Source organism: Neolamprologus multifasciatus, chromosome 2 (genome assembly GCF_963576455.1).
Source record: "Neolamprologus multifasciatus chromosome 2, fNeoMul1.2, whole genome shotgun sequence".
Taxonomy (NCBI): Eukaryota; Metazoa; Chordata; class Actinopteri; order Cichliformes; family Cichlidae; genus Neolamprologus; species Neolamprologus multifasciatus.
The window spans coordinates 23,238,439-23,255,689 of NC_140440.1; the positions used below are offsets into that span (position 1 = coordinate 23,238,439).

General features: G+C 40.1%; 1 protein-coding gene across 1 annotated transcript; it reads left to right on the forward strand.

Annotated features, from left to right (window-relative positions):
• The first annotated feature begins 1,155 nt into the window (after positions 1–1,155).
• Positions 1,156–16,928, forward strand: mchr2b (melanin concentrating hormone receptor 2b). Its single transcript, XM_085132649.1, has 2 exons — positions 1,156–2,231; positions 4,282–16,928. Exons 1-2 carry the CDS (start codon positions 1,828–1,830, stop codon positions 4,919–4,921), a joined length of 1,044 nt encoding a protein of 347 aa, XP_084988775.1. The 5' UTR covers positions 1,156–1,827; the 3' UTR covers positions 4,922–16,928.
• Positions 16,929–17,251: the final 323 nt, after the last annotated feature.

Here is a 17,251-nt window from a genome sequence, read left to right on the forward strand (position 1 = left end):
ACTATCAGAGGACAATTAAAGTCCTTAGAATTCATTCTAGGGGTAACTTGTGTAGGGGAGCATCCACCCAGCAAGATATACAACGAAGAAATATATCGAAAAGAAATCAGGACCTTCTGAGGGACTCACACTTCTTATGTAATATTCCACAGAAGCCCATGTAGAGAGTATGAAGTTATGCAACACTAAATGAAATAAATGCAAACAATGGATTAGTCCTTGATCTCAAGGATTTGCTCAAAAACATTTAAGCAAAGCAAATGACTTCTGATACTGCGGGGGGACATTATTATGCAAATCCTCTATTTGAAACGTAGTCACATCTCCTGTCCTTGAATTGCTGATGTCAAAGTGGAGGGGCCTCAGTCAAAATGCAGCGAACGGCCTTGCTTTTAGTCACTCTGCAGGTTTTTGACTTGTAGATAGAACCTGCACAGGTACTGTGGATCACAGCAATTACCCGTCCATCTCTGCATGAAGGAGGGCTGGTGTGGAGGATCAAGATAATTAAATGCAAAACTCATTTCAGAGCTGAGTTTAAAGAGCTCGCTGAGGCAGGTGCGCTGTGTGTTTTGGACAAGAGAGAACTGGCAAAAGTATAATGTATATTTTATGTGAGGACCTGTGTGAAAAATAATTATATTATATGCGTCTTTGAATGGTTGGTGGAAAATAAGAAAGAAAGCACTACGGGGAATTAACAAACAGCCCCTGAAACCGGCACGAGGAAACCTCCAATATATATTCCTGCCGGATGACCTGTGATGAGATCCCAGCAGAGCCCTCTCTACGTTGAGCTGCTTCAGATTCTGGATCAGCTCCTGTCCTTTATAGCTGCTCCCAGCGATGTCAGAACAAAGCTCCAAAGAAAATCACATCTTTGATAGCAGGGTTAGACAGGAGCCTTTAGGGCTTATTCACCACAGGAAAACTTAATTGCCAGCGATAGCCTTAATTTGCTGAAGTTGAAGCTATCATAATTTAGAGAAAGCAAAAGAGAAGAATGTTTAAAGATCGTCTGGAAATCTAGGTAAACCCCCCAAAGGGAGACAGATCTTTTGTTTTATGTAAAAAATTAAGTGAAACAAGAGAAGGGTGGAAGGGGGGCACGCTACAGCTGTCTGCAGTCTAAACCTCAGATTTGTTTCCAACTTTTTTTTAACGCCTTTAACGATTTGAAGGAACTTGAAAAGAGATTCTTTCAGTTTGCCGTCTTAAAGTTTAAGCAGGAAGTCCTCTTTGATCCACGAAGCTTGAATCTTAACCTACACCCAGAAAGAAGTAGAAGCGTAAAGGCGCAGAAACTGTGGGTGTGCCGCCTCGTTAAATGGGAAAAAATCCTGGAAACGCCCCTATGATCAAAAATGCCTCACCAAATGTTTTTTTTTACCCCCCCCCCCCCCCCCCCCCAATCGGCATTTCTTGTCATGAGGTTAAAGTGCCGATTTGTGATTTGCTCCTCTCATTACACAACGAGGAGCGTGATCCTCTACAGGGAGGGAACACTGGTGTCTGTAGAAGCTCGCGGCAGAAGCGCACAGTAAACATTTGGATCCTAATTTGCTCCCACATATAAACATCTTCGGGACGATATCTTTGCTAGTGCAGTCAGCCTGGATTGGAAACTGCTTTTTTCCCTCCTCTTGTGCTAAATCATACACTCACTTGTAAGTGAAAGCCAGGGCAGAGAAGCGGATACGCGCTTTTGGAGAGAGAGCCAAAGTTTGCCGCCCTAAGTTTGAAGCTCGGGCTTGAGGGGATCCCGGAGCGCACGGTGCGCCACTTAATTACCGACCACGCCGAGGTGACTGTGAGGACGAGCTGAAGATGAATGACACTGGCATATTGTGCAAAAACAACCAAACAGACAGCTTCGCCGATCAGTCATGTCAGAATTCAACTCCCTCGCCTTACAGTCAGATCGACATCACCACTTTCATGCACATATTCCCTTCCATTTATGGCATCTTGTGCTCAGTTGGAGTTGTTGCCAACGGGCTGGTTATCTACGCGGTGGCAGCGTGCAAGAAGAAAATGGTATCAGACATCTACGTGCTTAACCTGGCAATAGCAGACATGCTCTTCTTGCTTGTGATGCCCTTCAACATTCACCAGCTGGTCAGAGACAGGCAGTGGGTTTTCGGAAACTTCATGTGCAAAGCGGTCGTTGTGGTGGATGTCAGCAACCAGTTCACCACAGTGGGGATTGTCACTGTGTTGTGCATTGATCGGTAAGCGTTGAAATCCACACTTCTCACAGAGTTGTTCCCAATCCATGAAGATATTTTAATATTTTTGTTCTTTTAGGAAAAAACGAAACAAAAGTTATCCTCCAAAGCATGCTAACAACAAATAAATGTATTTATCTGTGCAAAAAATAAGATAATAACAACCCAATATTAGCTGAAAATAAGTCAAAGTAGTTGTCTGGTATCCACTTTGCACTCACTGTCTTTATTTTATTCCACAGTAGGTGTTTTTAAATCTCATTTCCAGAGTTTTCTGTTTGAAAACAGAAATCCATGCTCATGCTCATTTGTTCAGCCTCATACATAGCCAGCCTCAGTGGGTGTAAGTGAAGCTTTCATTTCTTTTGAAAGGCACTCCTTCTAAAAATGTACCACTGAGTGGGTTTTTCCATGCGAGTAACAACCCATGAAAACACAATCTTCCCTATATAAATGTGTCGGGTCTGTGAGCTGAGCACATTCAGGACATTAAATGAGCCCTCACGCCAAAGAGCTGAAGTGATAAACATCTCCATTTAGACATAATCTGGATCAGGTGGCTTTGACAGAGGTATGATTGCACACATCTTCAGAATAATACACATAATACATTTCTGCAAGGGGGGGTCACTGGACCGGATAAATGTGCTCCGATTTAGCGGCACCACCTCCACAGGAAGAATTCCTCACAGGTTTCTTATTTGCTTTGCCATTTAGGTTGTGAATCATCGGAGCTTTATATCACATCAATTCAGCTTCATCATTTTAAATCACTTCTTTAACGGGGAAAACAAAGACAAAGGCTTAACTGTAGTAAACACTGAGGAAAAGATCAAACAATCCTTTTTAAAAAAATCAAAACTTCCTCCCTTTCAAGGCGAATAATTTTAGTCTGTAGTCTTGAGTCAAATGGCAGTGAAACTCATGGAAACCTAAAACAAAAAGCAGCTGATTTTCCCGAGTTTCCAAATCACATTTTTGATATCTGATTATCTGAGTTTATTTGAGTTGCCCCTTATTTCTGATATCAATGTTACCTTTCAAATAAAACATACATTATCTGCTCAACATCTGCTCATACTGTAATTGCATAATTTTTTTTCCCCTTAATTACTTATTAGGTAAAGTCCAAACTGCCATTACGGTGCTTTTCTTTGAATTCCCTGCTGTTTATCCCAACAAAGGTCACTTTATCTCGGGCTGCTGTGTAATTTCATTTCATGGGAGGTTTGTGGATACCAACATGATCGTGTTCCCAATTAACAGAAGACCTAAATAATTGTAAAAACATTTACAAATGAGTGACTCATGTTTTAATGCCCCACTGCTGTTGGATTTATAGGTTTTAGATACGTACAAGTGTTCGTTTATTTGAAACACAATACCCGAAGGGCTGTTGATTCTTTGCATAGAGGTAAACTGTAGTATTCTTCCTCTATGCAAACCTAAAAATCATCTAGGGACAAATTTTTAGCACATAATACAGTGCAGGGCTATCTAGTGTTTTGACAGTCTGAAGTGGGGGTATTTGGGCATATAGCAAACATATTCAACCTGAGCTCAGGACACGAATGGCTCTGAATGATCAGTATACTAAATTAATGATAAGAGAGCAATGGCAATTTAGCAGCATGTCATGGAGGAAATTACAGGAGTGTTTTTGTGTCCACGCCTGCTAAATCGCAACAGAAAGGTCAGCCGCAAACATGCAGACAGTCACTGGCTCTACTTAAATGGCAATGATTGCATGTAATGGCAACATGATTTTTCTGGCTCTTCAAACTGAAGCACAATCCATATGGAAATGTGTTTACATCCTCTCGCTAAATGACTCTTGTTAAATTATGCTGATTTATCAGTGCAATCATCACTTTAATGATTGTGTATCTCTGACATAGTACCTTGTATCTCATTGGGTAGCCTGAGCTCATCCAGCATGAAAATGACCATCCAAGCAAAATCCTGCACTTGCATGCACTCTGGCAAAGCTGCTTTTACCATTTATGTTCAAGAGAGTGGTCATACTCTTTACACAGTGCATTCTCCCTCACAGGTACATAGCTATTGTCCATCCCACCTCAGAAAAGAGGACCGTGCAGTGGACCATCATCATCAATATGCTGGTGTGGCTGGGCAGCTTCCTCCTCTCCGTCCCCGTCATGATGTACGCCAAGGTTGTGAGCAGGCAGCATTTGGAGGTGTGTATGATGTACCTGGATGGGCCTGAAGATATGTACTGGTACACTCTCTACCAGTCTATCCTGGGCTTCATCATCCCCCTCATCATCATCAGCACCTTCTACTCGCTCACCCTCTACCACGTGTTCAGCTCCATACGTCGGGTCAAGCGTAAGCAGTCTGTTTGGGCTAAAAGAGCCACTAAGATGGTCCTCATGGTCATCGCCCTGTTCCTGATCTGCTGGTCGCCCTACCACGTCATCCAGGTGATCAACCTGAGCAACAACAAGCCAACCGTCGCTTTCGTCTATGCCTACAACATCAGCATCTGCCTCAGCTACTCTCACAGCTGCATCAATCCGCTCATGTTGCTCATCTTCGCCCAGAATTACCGCGAGCGTCTGTGCCGAAAGAACGCGCTGCACAGCTCCCAGCACTCCTCCAAGGTGACGGTGGTCAAAACAGATGGCTCTAGCACAACAAACGACCCCAACTACCGCTGTACGGTCATCTAACTCTTTTTTTTATATATACACATATGTACATGTAAATATATTGCTGCTTAACACAGACGAAAGGAGCTCGGATGGATAGAATCACCATAAACTCATATCACCTAACGTAATGGCACGAGCAGCTGAAGCACGAGCAGCAAAAGCAACCGCAGCTGAAAAAAACAGGAAAGTGGAAGTAATGTTTTTTTCTCTTTTAGCCTCAGTGTTTCCATTAGCCTTCATAAACTGTACTTCCAGTCTCTTGCTGGTCAGTTGCAACACTGAAGTGCAGCTTGCTGGATAAGCGTTCACATGCTGAGTGTGCGAAATGATGTGATGTTCGGGACTCTTTCCATGGGAGGGTGATAGAAGGAGTCAGCTTTATTATGTGTTTGACGGATAATGTTAACACACATGGTGGCATGTGTGTTAACATGCCACCATGTGTGTTCATTCTGAGCGTATGTGACAGCTATCAGCACCATTTTCCAAGAAGGAACTATTTATAAGGGCTCCTGTGTTGGAACCGATGGCTTTACTAATGGTGAATACATAATTTACGTCATTATTTTGCATATCCATCCATTTGCTTTCCACCTTATATGAGGCCTTGGTTGGCAATCTACTAATAATTTCTCATGGTTCTTCCACCAGCAGCTCAGATGTTACCAAAGAAATAGGTCATCAACCCCTACTGAATCATAATTGACACATACAGTTTTTTTTGAAACATCTACATCACCAGTGTGATTTGTTCCCCCCGAAACACTGGGGAAAAAACTGCAAGACTATAAGGGGTTAATTAGAGTAGTAATGGGGAAATCAAAATAAGTCTGTTTTCATCATGGGTAATGTTATAACAGAGTGTTATTTTGATCTGTAAATTATTCATTTTTCTTTATATAGCCAAATCAGAACAACAGTTACCTCAAGTCGCTAATCCTGATCTTAAACCTTACCGAGTAGTTTTGGATGCCTAAGCCTAACCAGGGAGAAAGTGAAAGTAAAAAGCATACGAAAAGGAGATTAATCAGGGGTAAAAATAAGGGAAGACAAAAAAACTCCAAACAGGACACAAATCCATGAGTTAATCATCATCCAGCCGACCTTCTAATGAATATTTCTTTAATTCAATCTTAAAGACAGGCAGAACTTCCCTGGTTTAAGTCCACGCTTATTTGGTTTGTCTCCCAGAGCAGTCGGATGTAGGCTTCTAATGCCCTGCCAACCCACAATCAATTTTTAATGATGTGTAGAGCAAGATCAAATTATATATTCACCATATGGAATGTAAATATTGAAAGCATTAGTTACAACTACTAAATGTACACACTTCTTAATCGTGGGACCCAATAATCCAATATGTGGTTGTTTTATATTTGAAAGAAACAGAATAAGAAAACATTTTAAGACGATTTTACGGCAGACAAACTTTAGAACAACAGCAGAGATGATTTTCTCAGTCATGTAAATCCTACAGCAGCTCAGGCGGCCTGTTACAAACTACCTGATTGTTGTACAAAGTACTGTAAATCATAAATATTTGTTAGGGTGTGGTTCGCGCACTATTTATGAAATGTGTTTGTAATGAATGTAGTGTTTAAAGAGAAAGACTTTTTTAAAAATCACAAACACAAAGTCAAAGTCTGTTATTGTGCTACTCCCGACGCCCCCAGTGAACAGCCTGTTTGTTTTACCCTCAGATTGCTGGTAAATGCAGCATAAAACACCAGTGACGGATTTAAACCCAAAAAGTAAGACCAAGAAGTGTTGTGGTTTCCGCCTTGGTTTGGTTGGTTTGGTTTCCCAAATCATCAGGCATTCTGTGTTTTATTTCTTTTTTTTATTGGCACACAGCTCACAAACACTGTCCTGCTTTTCCTAAAAGAAAGCTTCAAAGAAAGGCCGTGGACGCAGAAGCGGATGTCTGAAAACTGGCATGTTTTTTTTTATCGTTTTGGGGTTTTTTTCTTGTTGAGTGTCAGATTTGGAGAAACAGTGTTGATACTGTATATTGAGTTGAGATATTTGATTTAATATTGGTGTTCTTCTCTCCTCCCATGTAATGTATATTTGATATGTGCTTCAGATTGTGCCTCTGACATGTAATTTTGTGATAAGAAGTTGTTGTTTTTTCTCATAAAGGGCTCAGAGTGATATTACAGAGACAGCAAACTCGTTTCCCTTCAGTGTAACGTTAAAATGCACAATGAAAAGTCGGAACGTTTTATAAGTATAACTCTTCTTTTTAGATCTGTGACGCAGCATAAACACAGAGGAATAAACTGTCTCTGTATAGTTTGGAAACGGCTATGACTGCACAGTAGATGATCATCACTGGTTTCTTTCATATGTTTTTAAGATGAATTCTTTTAATTTTGAGTGTTTATTCATTGTGTGCCAACTGAGGTGAAGGAGCCTAGTGAGTTTTTAAAGAGGAACGCACATTCATTAATTACAGGTCATTCCTGAGTCCTCGCACACTTGCTCCTCAGTAAATAATCACAGTGTGTTTCAGTGTGTTTGTCTCTGCGCTGTGGATTACCAGCTGTGCTTATTAATTAGGCGACTGGGCCCTGGATGCATACAAGTTCTGTGGAAAATTAGTTTGTGGTAATTTAACGACATGTAAATTTGTCTGGAAACTTATAATACAAACCGAGCTCAAAGTGTTGAAGTGGCTCTCAGAGTCTGACTTCATGTCGAGGCTCTGTATTGTGAAAGGGAGCCTTTGTCAATGAGTAAGCTCACATTATCTTTGTCAACGGCCCTCAAGTGATTCCTTGTTGCATTTCAATACAAACTCACAAGAGAAAAACGGGAATATCCCAGTTTCTGTCCATTTTTTTCATGGCGGCAGCAGCTTAAAATCTCACTAAACACGACACAAGTGTTTTTGGGGGAGACGATAACGTGAAGGAACAGTAAACAGGCATCTGTGTCATCGATACCGATGCATCCTCCTCTTCTTCTTTTAAAGCGTGTGTCAGTGGAGTCCTTATATTTTGGCTTCTGTCATATCTGCACTAATGACTCCCCAAAAACACTTCTATTGTGTTTTGTGACATTTTTTTTTCCATTTCCATTGTGTTATATTTTTACTTCTGCTGTGTTTCGTGTGTTTTTGCAGCATTTTTCTACATGCTTGCTGTTTTCTTAAATTACTGTGCATTCGACCTGTCAGGGCCACCGTAGTTACCTTCAAAGGGAATGTGCCCTGGAAGAGATCATTATTAGATGTCTGAACTACCACATGTAGCTTATTTCAATAGAGTTTGAACATGCAGATTTACCTCTACATGTCCAGATTTGTCACTTTATCTCGAAAGCTCAGCACAGCCACCCAATGGAGGATAGGCATTGCATTATTATCAGGTTCTTCTAAAAATTCTCCAGTTGATCCAAAACGCTGACAGTGAGAGCACCAACAGGGACCTCTTTCTCTTCATTGGCTCCCTGTTAAACCTAGAATTGATTTTAAAATCCTTGTGTTTGCATGCAAAGTCTTGACTGATCAGGCCCCATCATAGCTTAAAGATCTTATAGTATCATATTATCCCAACAGAGTATTTTGCTTTCAGACTTACTGAGGCTTTGTTGTGGTTCCCAAAGTTTATAAAAGCAGAGCGGGAAGCAGAGCCTGTATCTGTGGAACCAGCTCCCAGTATGAATTTGGGAGATAGACTCCCTCTCTGCTGTTAATAATAGACTTAAAACTTTCCTTTTTGATAAGACTTATAGTTTGGGTTGGATCAGGTGACCCCAAATCCTTTCTTAGTAATGCTGCTATATGCTCAGACTGCTGGAGGACCTCACGCGATGCACTTAGCACATCTCCACTCACCTCTTTTCACTCCCTAGGCGTTTATGAACCCCTGCAGGATGTCGTTACATTTTTCTCTTTTCTCTTCATTACTCCGTGTTAGTCTGGTTTCCTGCTCCTCTCTTTCTTTTGTCTTCTCTTTCTTTCATTTTTTTTTCTCTTTCCCTTCACTCCCAACTGGTTGTAGCAGATGGCTGCTCCTCCCTGAGCCTGGTTGTGCCGAAGATTTTTTTCTGTTAAAAGGGAGTTTTTCCTTCCCATTGGTTCAAAGTGTTATCTCGAGGTTTTCTCCAGAATACTGTAATGTCTTTACTGTACAGTATGAAGAACCTCGAGGTGACTGTTGTTGTCATTCAGTGCTATGTAAATAAACGTGAACCGAATGGAAAATGAACTACTCAGTGCAAACAAGGTTTTCCAACCTTGTTGTAGAAGGTTGGAAAATTGATGGACTAGTAAATGGAAAGCTTTGTCATCTAGCTCGGATCTGTTTTCACCACAGTGGAATTAATCAATCCACCCATCCATCTCAAACTCGGTGTTAGCATCACTCGGGGATGGTAAAACTCCTTCCCTTGGGATAGCAACTCTCCCCCAATGCTGAAGGAGAACCGTTTTCTCAGACTTGATGGGACAAACCTTGTGTAACTTTCAATGTAAGCAACACTTCCCTCATTTTACAACCTCTGAACTCAACGATTCTTTATAACAATAAAGGTTTTTTTCCATATAAATTTCAAGTGAAAGCTAAAAGAAATTGGCTTTAAGCAGCTTGATTCGTCTTAGGGACAGACTATGATTTGGATTAAAAATTGCTGCTTTAGTAAGGTAAACAAATCTTCGTAACCATGGTTACAGTAAAATCCTTCTACCAGAAATGACCAGAATGGTGCATAAAAGACACTTTGTTGACACAGGAAATGGGAGACCGTCTGCCGTCTCTCACATCTTGTTAGTTTGCTCATCCTCCCCGATCCTCTCTTCCTCTTTGGTACTTGACTCTATAATAGTGACACTAGTTATAAACCACTAGCTTGTTGTAAAAATATTGTTTTGGGAAATTTGCTGGAAGAAGCGCTGCTGTTGTTTCTGCTGGGAGTCTCAATTTCACAGGTTGAACCGGACTAGGGCTCACTACCTGACTTTAATGTGTGAAACTGGTGGCATTTCCCTTTATTGTTTCTGTGCCATTGAGCTTACATCCAGAACAAACAAGTTTAAGTGAAATCAAATATTCTAAATAAAAATAAATAAAACTGATTTTTGCCCAGGGACCTCAACATTGGGTTAATCCAGCCCTGACCTTGCTTTGCTGTGGTCTCCTCACTGTCTGTATTGTAAAGTGCTTTTTCTTTATTTTCTTTCTTTCATTTCTTTATGCTGAATTACTCAGCCAATGAAAGCTTTAAAAGCCTCTTTAAAGCTTCTGTGGCTTCTCTAGCTTTTGTTATGACTTACATGTCAATCATATATATGAACTCTGTGAGTTCTTTGTGAATTTCTTGTAAATGTTCAGACCTGCAGCATATTGTACAGTATAACTGCATCCTTCCAAATCATTTCCCAGTAATTCAAGCAGCATTTCATTTAATACATCGGTGCTCTCGATTCTCACTTTAGCAACCATAAAGAGTATCCACGGAGAGTCGGACTTTTAATCAGCAGTTGGTGCAGTGGTAATATTTCAGATTTATCTTTGATTATCTTCAGATGCATCAAGCAAAAACACTACTCGTACAGTAGCTCTTGTGTTATTTAGCACTCCAGCAACATGCCAGTAATGCCAAAGGAACAGTTGAAAGTGCCAGCTTAAAAAAGGAGGTGCTGGGGAAGTGTGCTTGGCCCAGGTTAGTCTAGTGTTTTGGGACATGCCTGCGTGCCTTCTTCGAAGCAAGAGTCAGAGCGTCAGCAGCCAAAACAGCTTCAAAGTCACACCAGTGCACTGAAATGACCCTGAATGATATCTCGACCTCTGTCTTTGTTTTAGTTAAGTGAAGTGAAGTTGCAGAGGATTTCATCAACAACCACCACCCCCACTCCTCTTTTCTTTGGATCTTTGATTTGAAAGTTGGGAACGCAGTTGAACAAAATCTTCCTGATAGCTAAAACAGGAGTTTTACTGATTTTTTTTCCTATTAAAGGAGAAAGTAAAATTCTTAATCTTTAGACAGGATAAGACTGCTAGTTTAGTTTAATATGACAGCTGGAAACTGCTTATAGGGATTTTAACAGAATTAATTAGTGAGCATTGTAAGTACTAGTAGGCGAATTTTTAAAATCTTCAGACAGGGCCTGGCTGGCTGTTGCTGGTCTGTCTAACTGTCTGCTCACTCCAGCTGCACTGATCCAACAGGGGAAATAATTTTTTGATCCCCTGCTGAATTCATACGTTTGCCCACTTACAAAGAAATGAATAGTCTCTAATTTTTATGGTAGTTTTGTTTTACTGAATAGGGGCAGAAAATCAACCAAAAATGGGGAAAAAAACCCAAATTACATAAAACTTATTACTAATTTGCATGCCGTGAAATAAGCATTCGATCTGCTAAAACCCCAATGAGTAAGTCCAAAGCGCTGTCAGTGGATCATCAGCTTGGTGAGAAGGTGCCGACTGTTGGTGCGCTCAGAAACGGTACGCACAGAGATCAAAACATTTTACTTTGTGGCCTTTTTTCTGCTGAGGGTCCAGGAAGACTTCATCCTCCCTCAGTCAGAACACTGAAGATGGGTCATGGCTGGGCCTTCCAGCATAATACTGACCCAAAACATACCATCAAGGCAACAAAGGAGTGGCTAAAGCACATTAAGGTCATGGAGTGGGCAGTCTCCAAACTGAATCATGTAGAAAATCTGTGGAGGGTAAAATCTAAAGGATTTAGAGAGTTTCTATAAAGAAAAGTGGCCCCTGAGATGTGTGCAAACCTGGTAATCAACTACAAGAAACATCTTACTGCTGTGCTTGCCAACAAGGTTTTCTGCACCAAGTACTAAGTTGTGCTTTGCTTGGGGATCAAATGCTTAGTCCACTCAGTAACATGCAAATCAATGTATAACTTTAATGTCATTTGTTTTTCTGGATTATTGGTTGATATTTGTTCTCTCTTCATTAATATGAAACTAATATAAAAACCACGGACTGTTCATTTCTTTGTAAGTGAGCAAACTTACAAATCCAGCAGGGGATCAAATCACTATATCCTCCATTGTATGAAGTGTTGTCCACCTTTTCATCCAAAGCTCAGGAAAAAAGTGATTAAATAAATGTCAGGTATTTTCTTAGAGTCCTGAAAGAAATTAGTTAGTAAGCAAACTCCCAATCAAGCAATGATTAACCAAGTACGAAATGAACAAGTAGCAGTTTTAGAGAACAGGTCCATCAACTGGATGTGTATTTATATGATTATGTTTCTGAAGTAGACTTTAATTTGAAATGAAAATAACTTTCAGTCCACCTTTACTTTTCTTATTCGTAGGGGTTTGCCCCGCTTGCCCTTTTAAAATGTGATTTTCAGCTCTTTTCAAAGGGAGATCTCACTCTTGTGTTCACATTTCGTTACTGAAGCCGGTCGAGGTAGACGGGTCATCCTGCCTTCCTCTCCGCAATCCTTGGTACAAGCAGCACCTGTTCAGAGCTTAAACCTGAATGCGTTCCAGCTGTGATTCAATCAAAGGTTTGACAGGAGTCCTTTTTATGATCCAGGCTAACATATAAATCACATTTTCCTCCTCACCTCTCATCTGCACTGACTTCTCCCTCCTATCTCAGTGAAGCAGATCCCTTCCAGCCCAGCTTCACTTAATATTTTCCCACCGGAGACAACATAAATTCAATTATGGAGTCCATACACTCCGGTCTCTGCTGGGAGAAAGGAAGCCAAAATCTTTCTTTCTTTTTTATTTGCCTGCATTACAGAAGAAACCAGCATTATGATGATATCAGAAAAGCTGCACATCTGACACATTTTCCACTCTGCTGCTGAAACATTACAGAGAATGCAGAAAACGTGAGCTGATGCTCCTCAGGAGTTGCTGGAGTTAAACCTGACAGGCCGGCACTGACTGTAAAAACTTCACTGAATATTAAAATGTTGCAGTAGCACAGCTCTCTCACAGTAATGCTGATGCTACTTGAAAATCTATCTCTCTAACAGTAAAAAAAAAAAAAAATACTGTTTGTGTTTGGAGCTCTGCTCAAACTCAACCTGAATTCATTCAGTAATAATGTTGAAGACCAAAAGCATTAACAAGGATCATCTGTGGAGCCACAGTCAGCTTTAATTTAACTTTCTGTCATTGCTCAAACTGTTTGAACACATAAATAAGCCACACTGTTTACTTTTGGCTTTTTTTTCTCTTTTTTTTTTAACCAGACCACAAATTCTAATGCGAACCGCTAGATTCTTAATGCGGAATTTGTAGACAATCATAAAAATATTCAGTCACACAGGAAGCACAGTCAGAACTTGTCGCAATCAGAAGGCTTAGCTTTCAGGAGGTCGACTCAAATAGAAAAGATGATTATGGGAACGTGTGCACAGTGTTGATGTAAGACATTTGAAAGTATTAAAATGCGACTGGATGCCGGGGTGCAGGAAGGCGTATGAATGCTGTACGGACGCCAGTGACAGCAACGTACGTCAGCATAATTTTCAGGTGAGCGGTGTGGCAGAACTCGTGGTGGAGCGAACGTTTACATGCACCGCGGTGATCGAAGGACAGCGCTGGATGTGGATGTGACACGAGCGTGCACTGCAGCAGTCTTAAACCTGCCTCGCGGGTTTATTAGCTGGCGAGTGAATGGGAAGCAGATTGTTGGGTGATTTGGAGCTGATCTCCAACAACTGTGACCGCTCACGTACAAATTAAACACGATGGCACTCAGTGACTTTAAGAGTATTGACTTTAAACCCTCGAGCACCACAGTGTAAAAATTTGATGAGCACCAGAACTAATAAGAGGGAAGCCGCTTTGAATGCGATGCTTTAGAGAGCCATCCGCAGAGAGAGCTCTTCTCTGCCTGCATGCATGAAATAAATCAGATGATTAAGAGAATAAAGTTTAAAATGTGGATGTGACATGTGCAGTCGAAATCAATCAAAATTCAGAACACATTAAGATGAGAGACACCAAACACCAAATGAGAGAGACTGAAATCACAACTTATGTTCAAAACACAGTACCAAATTAAATTAGAATATAACCTCTAGATCCAATAAAAAAGTGACCACTAATTCAGTCAATTTTTAAGGGTTAGTAATTTGTTCCAACGTGCCTCTGGTCCAGCGTCCGTCTGTGTGTATTACCACTGTAAAGTGCTTTGCAAATACACATGTTGATGAATGTGTGTCAAATTACAGACTATAAGTGTGCAACATTTTCAAGTTAGCTTTGAGTTTGGATCATTAAATGCATTCTTTGAAATTAGGGTTTACATTTTTTTTTTCAGAGAGACTAATAACTTTATTGAACCTAATTCTTAATATTAAACCAGCATGCTCTCACAGGAGGAGGTTTGCTTTCATGGAACACCCGAAAGCAGTACGCTACAGTCAAATCAACAATACTGCCTTTGGGAAATTTAATAATAATAGAAGGAGGCGGATGCTGAAGGCAGAGCTGGGCTTAGATGGGTGGGGAGACTGTTGTGGAGTGGATCAACTTGCACAAGGGTAGAAACACTGCACTGTGTGAGATTAATCTGAATAAGGTGTGACAGTGTACTTTAATCAGCTATAGTATCTGTTGATGCATATATACAACACAGAAAAGTAAGCTCTGTGAAAATAAACAAAGCCTCTACAGTTTTTGTTCAGGATTCTGCTCCTCCAGAATCCCTCTCCTCTCTACTTGAGTGCAACTAAGACATTTTTTTTTACGTTATCAGAAAGAGCGCAATTTAGGGGTATGAAGAAGCATGGTTTAGTACCCTGTGACAAAGGAAAACTGAAGACACATCGAAACCCTGGAGAAAAGGTGAAAATCACAGGGGAAAGAGAGGGTGACATTCAGAAACTATGCCATTTTCTCTGTATACTGTCATCTTGACATTTCTCTGCTAGGAAGCAGTAAGTAAGCTCGTCATGACTTTCTCTGGGTAAAAACAAAGTTGTGATTAGTTGGAAAAAACGTGCACAAAGTAAAGCCCTTTAAAATGATTGGTGCTTTTTAACACTCGGGAGAACAATATGAACCCACAAAAAAATAAAAATAAATAACAGCAGTACAGTTGCAGTGGAAGTCCCCGATCAAGCTCAGGCACTTTACCAATTATGTTTTATCTCCTCTTCCCCTGCTTAGCTTCAGTTCATCATTTCTTGCATTTGCATATACTGCATATACTAGATTGCATTACTTCATTAATCCTTATAAGCTTAAGATGCTTTGTAGTCCTTTGTGGCAAATTGTAAAAACTACAAAGGTCAGATTGGTCCCAGCAGATAGTTAAAAAAAAAATAATCAGAGAGCACATTAAGGTGGCTTTAGAGCAGTATTAAAGGCAACTAATATGTGATAAGACAATATATCACATGTCTCATACAGCCATGTAAAAAGGAAAGTACATTTAAGGAGACAATACAAATAATCAGGTCCTAATCAGATCTTAAATTTAAGTCAATATAAGCTGAGATGAACAACATGATATTATATCATTATGCATTTAACAAAGATTAAGTGTAAATGCAGAAGCAGTGTGTGGAAAAACTAAGTGCATCCTCACTGCTTCCATAGGAATTATGGAAGGATGGTAAGTGGCTGCTGGGTGCTGCTAATGAAATGCAAACAATTAACTGATGATCACCTTTATAAAAGCAGCTGCTCTGGAACATTCAGGTGTTAATCCACAATCCTCCCAGCAGCCATGTATGGTTGTCCCAGTCAGTTCACCCCAAGATCAAACCGTGCAATGCTCAGAGAAATTGCAAACAACCCAAGAGCTACATTTCAGGCTCTAAAGGCTGCAGTTAGCATGTTAAGTGTTTAAGTTCATCACATTACAATTATAAGAAGACCAAGCAAGTATGGCTTGTTTGGAAGGGATGCCAGGAGAAAGCTTCTTCTCTCAAAGATTTGCAAAATTGTATCTGAACAAACCACATAATGTCTGGAACAATGATCTTTGGATGGATGAGACCAAAGTGAACAGGTTTAGTCATAATACACAGTATCCCATTTGGAGCAAACCAAACACAACATATCAGAACAGGTGGTGGAGCGGTGATGATTTGGGCTTGTTTTGCAACCACTGGATCGACCATGAATACCAGATTATTCAGATGTGAAGCCATCTGTCTGACAGCTGAGAGACGTTAAGGGCAACATCAATGAACTAAAGCAACATTGTAAGGAAAACATTGGGGCAAAATTCCTCCACAACGATGTGAGAGACTGAAAATGATTATTTCACCAAAGGTGGTTCTATAAGCTACTGAATCATGGGGTGTGCTTATTTTGGCTTAGTGTTTGTTCCAAAGAATAGCGACACAGTGGGATGTGTCATGTGTTCATTATATCCTAACATGAAAAAACATGAACTGGAAGAAATTACAGATATGTAGTCAGTTGTGCACATCAGTGATCCACGCTGGAAGCTCTTTGTGCAGTCATCCAGGCTCATAAGCTTGAAAGCATAAGTCATGGCCTCTGTTCCATTGACATAAAGAGGATCCTTGTACTGACAAAGCTTGGTCTTCAGGCCTCGCCTAACATGACTTTTCAGCTACAGAAAAGAATGCATATTTGCAAGAACAAAAATCATATAGGACACTGTGTTGAATGAAAGTTTTGTGTAATTCCTGCTTGAGCTAAAGATTCAGTGTTTTCTCATGGAGGCTTTCAAGAAAAACACACTCCAAACAGCGTAAACCCTCAGTCCCTGCTTCTTACTCAACAGCAAACTCCTCGGCAGCGTTGTTGTGCCAGGTCAAGTAAACAGATTTCTTAGATACATCTTGGCTGAACGCTATAAACAGCAAGCAAGGCAACATGAGAACACTGTGCCGTTTCCTGCTGTTGGTGTTTTAATGTAACATACCCAAAGCTATTTATGCATGTACACAGTTTTTAGCTTTTGTCGACCAGCTTAACTCCTAAAAGAACTGTAGTTTAAAACCTCGTGACTGTTTGATGACTTAAACATCAGGAGGAGATGACAGCTGTGACATTAGTAAAAACGTGGTATTATATTATAATTGTAACATTTCAAAAGAATTATTAATATAAATTATCATTTTAAATATTAATAAATAAGTATAATTAATATATTATATTATTATGTAATAACAGTTATTTAATCAGAAGAAGAAAACTTTGAAATTATTTTGAGTTTTTTGAGTCATTTGAGTCACAAGGTTGAATGCTTTATAGTGACGGAGGGGACTTATCTGTGGCTTGATAAAAGCATTTCTTCCATGTCTTCTTTTCTTTGTCTACCAGGATCTTGGAGGAAAACTGTTATTATCTAAACTATCAGAAAAGCACTAAGCTTATTTTAATTCTTGATTTTTAATAAGAAAGTTGGTCAAAATGTG

Bases quoted from the DNA above. Each gene is read 5' to 3' on its own strand.
- mchr2b (XM_085132649.1), top strand. From the start codon at position 1,828: ATGAATGACACTGGCATATTGTGCAAAAACAACCAAACAGACAGCTTC. The intron at 2,232-4,281 runs GTAAGCGTTGAA...TCTCCCTCACAG, and splicing joins ACTGTGTTGTGCATTGATCG to GTACATAGCTATTGTCCATC.